The sequence below is a fragment of the Akebia trifoliata genome, chromosome 16 (genome assembly GCF_017979445.1).
Source record: "Akebia trifoliata isolate Shusen 1 chromosome 16, ASM1797944v1, whole genome shotgun sequence".
Taxonomy (NCBI): domain Eukaryota; kingdom Viridiplantae; phylum Streptophyta; class Magnoliopsida; order Ranunculales; family Lardizabalaceae; genus Akebia; species Akebia trifoliata.
Window position 1 is genome coordinate 6,378,395 of NC_141390.1, and position 4,689 is coordinate 6,383,083.

Consider the following 4,689-nt stretch of genomic DNA (forward strand, 5'->3'; position numbering starts at 1 on the left):
TATTTATTTTACGTTATTTTTTAATTTCTCTTTCTAATTAGTTTGAATTTTTTTGTTAAATTCAGTGGAGTCTAGACTGTTAAGAGCTATATGGCCAATGATTTATGAAACCTTTAGATTAGTGGTGATTTTATAGTAGAGATAACTGAAGGCATGGTTTCAAAACTTGTTCAAGACCAAGACGTATCGCCCAACTCGGCTAGGTACAAGGCATGGATGAGACGGATGAACAAATCAATTTTGATAAGATTTAAAACCCACATTTTTTTTTCTCATTTTTGAACAAGACATTCTCAAATGTATCGGAAAACTCATCTGAGACGGCGTGGTATATGACATGGAAGTGACAAGATGCAAAACCGAGTTTTAAAACCATGACTAAAGGTGACCTTTTACGTTAAGTAAATCGTATATCTTTGAATATGATAATCTTTAACAATAATATTGCAAAACACTTTCTTGATTGCATCTCAATATAGCATCCAAAAACATGATCTTATACCACAATTTTTAAGAACATTAAAAAAAATTATACCGAGGGAAGATATCTTCAATTTACCGATGGATTTCAATTTGAAAATTTTGAGTTATTAGGTGACGTTCATTATCAAAATCTTTGATCAAGTCAAAAAAAAATATTTCTTTTCTTAAATTTTAATTATTTATTTATTTATTTTTCATATTCTAAGCAGGCCATGTAGTTCTACCCCTATTAAATAAGCTCCACCTAGAATAAAAATTGCATGGTTATATTGCCCTCAGATCCAGAGTGGTGACCCATTCCTATGACAACATATGATGTCTACGTGGCACTTTTCGGTTGGAGGTTAAACACATAGGACTGTGTGCAATGTAAAAAACGGTTTGGCTAGGAGTCCGATGTGTTTTTTAACTCCTATGATAACATGCCTTGTAGACACTGTTTCTATTTTATAAGAATAAGGACATCGCTCTTGATCCTGATTCTTATGCATATGCATGGTAGAGACCGCTAATACTATGCTTGAAGCATATATATATATATATATATATATATATTAGCCAACCATTTTTTTCCTACATGGGTTAGAAGTTTTGGAATGGGCTGATTTTTGGTGATAATGGTCTCCTCACCGTAGAAATCATCCTTTCCAAAAATTAGCCCATTCCAAAACTTCTAACCCATGTTTTGAAAAATGTTTTGCCAAAATGTTTGGTGCTGAACATTTCTCATATATATATATATATATATATATATATATATATATATATATATATATATAAATTGAGAAGCAAATATTCATGTTTTATAAAAAAATTCCTGAGTTTAAACTTTAAAGTATGAGTTTCTAAGTTTGATTCTTACGTTTAGGGAGTTTGGTTATTTCAAGAAGCCCTTGGACACTTCCCGAGATGTATGTGTGCAGGTTAACCATTGTATGTCACCCCAGACGGCTGAGATCTTCAATTCCTAGGATGAATGAGCAAAGAATTACATCTTGATACACTTGAAACCAATGGAGAATTGTTGGCAACCACAGAATTTTCTACCAAACCTTGCCTCGGAGGGATTTTACAAGCAGGTCGAAGAGCTGAGGGAACGAGTGAAGGAGATCCTGGATGACTACTTCATTGTTTTGGTTGGAGATATGATTACGAAGCAAGCCCTTCCAACTTACCAAACAATGCTAAATACCTTGGATGGAATGAGGGACAAAATAGGTTGTAGCCCCAACTCTTGGGCAATTTGGATGAGGGCGTGGACTGCTGAAGAAAATAGGCATGGAGACCTTCTCAACAAGTATCTCTATCTTTCGGGACTAGTGGACATGAGCCAAATTGAGAAAACAATTCAGTATCTGATTGGATCGGGAATGGTAAAATCCTCACCTCAGGCGTAATTAATTATTTCACTCAATTTCAAAATTATCGTCCCTAAGGCGAGAAAATGATATTTTTATATGTTAAAAGAGTTGGTTTTAGTTTGGATCTAAGGGTTATATCAATATTCATTCTCATATACAATAGTGAAACTTCTTCAACTCTCATCAATGGGTGTAGAGATCGCTGAACCGTGTCAATCTTTCCTACTAAGCAAAGAAGTAGATTAAAAGGTATTAAGGGGTATAACACTAAATTGCAAATTTGAGAGTTTAAAATTAAGCATTTCAACTAAGTCCCCTACATAAGCTCTTCTAATTCCCTAGGGCGATCAGAACATGAATGATACGCATGAGATGTTCCAGATGAAAATCAAGTCGTTAAACTATCAACAGCTGGTTTGCCTTGGTAAACATACAATTTATTGTTGACTTGCTATTCTAGAGATTAATATTCTAGAAAATAATTAAGTAGGATTTTTTGTAATGTACACCATAGTTTTTAACTTTGGGTGAGTCTCAAAACTTGAAAAATCAACTCGAATGAGTCAACTTGAAGACTTGGGTGAATCAAGTCAAAACTCAGCCGAGTCAGAAGCACTAAGTCAATAATTGCATTTCCCCAAATCCTTAATTTTTTTTCCAAAATTTCGTCTAAAAATCCTTATTTTTCTTTTACATTCACCATCTTCAAGCTCTTTAATCTATTCAATCTCATTTTCAAAGTTCAAACCATTATGTCAACTTCTTGAAGAAAACTCTTTTGATTTTTTGACTAAAAAATCCATCATTTTCAAGTTTAACTTGTAATATTGTCGTCAGTCCATAAACCTCAACCTCTACATTAAAACTCTTGATAATTCTAATGAAAAACTCATGAAGAGGAACAATAGATCTTAAAACTATGTTGTACACTTGCAAAATTGGTAATATTAGGTTTACCCCTTGCAAGATGGAAGATTATGTCTACCATGACCGAAAGTCAATATCCCTTTTCTTGATGAATTGACGGTGAAATTTTCACTTTATTCTAACTGAAAGTGCAAAATTGAAATTTTATCATTAATTCATTGATGCTAACTTTCAATCAAGAGTAAACCTAATCTTGCAGTATACAGTGTGTAATCGTAGTATCTCAAATTTTTCAAAGAGTATTACTAAAATATACAAAATAATTCTCAGCCAACGATCAATAAACCATGGTTAACCCCAACTTCCAAGAGCCTATGAAGAAAGGAGTCTATCAACATAACAAGGTTTTAGAAAGAGCAAATGATAATCAACGAATCCTCAGCCAACAACAAAAACTCTGATTCATTATTCATGGTCTCCCCTAAATAGATTGAATACCCCATAGTGAACTTTCTCTCACGATTTCTGACTAGCCAATCCATCTCCCAAACAGGTACCATCCGCATTAAATTTGATTAATCCCTCTTTAATTGGATTTGTCTGAGCAGAATTGACTTTACACGAGTTTGAAAATTTCTAACCACGCTGATTTCATTAACAAACCTTTCAAATTCTTATTCCAATTAACAACTCTTTGAATATCTCGATACTTGAACGTTTAATATTCTCAAGCCGAAAACTATTTCTAGCATGCCAAATTTCCCACAACAATAATAAAGTAATTGAGCTTGGAAGTTCTCTTGAGGCCTTGGACCATGCACACACCAATTACTAATCATCCTGATTAAATAAGTTTTTTATTTATTAAACTCAATGATGTAAACACATGAAGACTCTAGTTTCCTTTAGATACTTAATTGTTTCTCTTGAATTTTCTCTTTGATGTATCTATTTTAGGACTTTCGTAAGGAGAGTAGCGCCTGTCATGGACTCATCTACACATCTTTCCAAGAGAGGGCAACTTTTGTTTCCCATGGGAACACAACTAAGCTTGCGAAGGAGCACGGGGACTTTATTTTGGCACAAATATGTGGGACAATTGTGGCAGATGAAAAGCGTCATGAGACTGCCTACACCAAGATTGTCGCAAAGCTTTTCGAGATTGATGAAGATGGTACTATGTTAGCATTTGCGGACATGATGAAGCACAAGATAGTGATGCCAGCACAACTGATGTACGATGGAAAGGATGATAATCTCTTCAAGAACTTCTCTGCTGTTGCTCAAAGGTTGGGAGTATACACAGCCAATGACTATGCCAATATATTGGAGTTTTTTGTGGGAAGGTGGAATGTAGAGAAATTAATAGGTCTCTCTAGAGAAGGTAGGAAGGCTCAAGACTATGTTTGTAGTTTGGCTTCAAAAATCAGGAAACTAGAGGAGAGTAGTGTGAGGAGAGCCAAGCAAGCACCCACTATTCCATTTAGTTGGATTTTTTATCGAGAAGTGTAGCTATAACTTTCACATGAAGGTACAATAAGGCCCGCTATAGATATTGCCAATCTCTAAACATATGTACGCTCACTATTAGAGAATAAGATGCTTTATACTAAGATGCATCACATATGTTGTGTCATTGTCAATGTATCTACTCAAAAATTGAAGGTTGGGATAGATAAAGACTATTTAGCAATATCAATCAGAATATTCTAAATTAGGAATTATTGATATTTAAAATATTTATATTGGGATATTTTTCGCCTCTTGGTTGATGTAACATCTATTAATATCATACTTAGTTCCATGTAATAATTATACAAGGATTATCAATAAACTCTATTATTCTACATAGTAGTTTTTTAGAAGAATTAGGGTTTGAATAGGATTTATTTTAGGATTTTAATTAGGGTTTTGACTTTAGTCTAATGAGATGGACTTAGTCTTTAGGGTTTTAATTTAGGATTTTGACTTTAATCTT

At 33.7% G+C, this 4,689-nt stretch overlaps 1 protein-coding gene across 1 annotated transcript; it reads left to right on the forward strand.

Moving 5' to 3' along the window:
- Positions 1-1,544: 1,544 nt before the first annotated feature.
- On the forward strand, positions 1,545-4,351 carry LOC147382440 (stearoyl-[acyl-carrier-protein] 9-desaturase, chloroplastic-like). The gene is made up of 2 exons (XM_086427641.1): positions 1,545-1,856; positions 3,669-4,351. Exons 1-2 carry the CDS (start codon positions 1,629-1,631, stop codon positions 4,221-4,223), a joined length of 783 nt encoding a protein of 260 aa, XP_086283767.1. The 5' UTR covers positions 1,545-1,628; the 3' UTR covers positions 4,224-4,351.
- Positions 4,352-4,689: the final 338 nt, after the last annotated feature.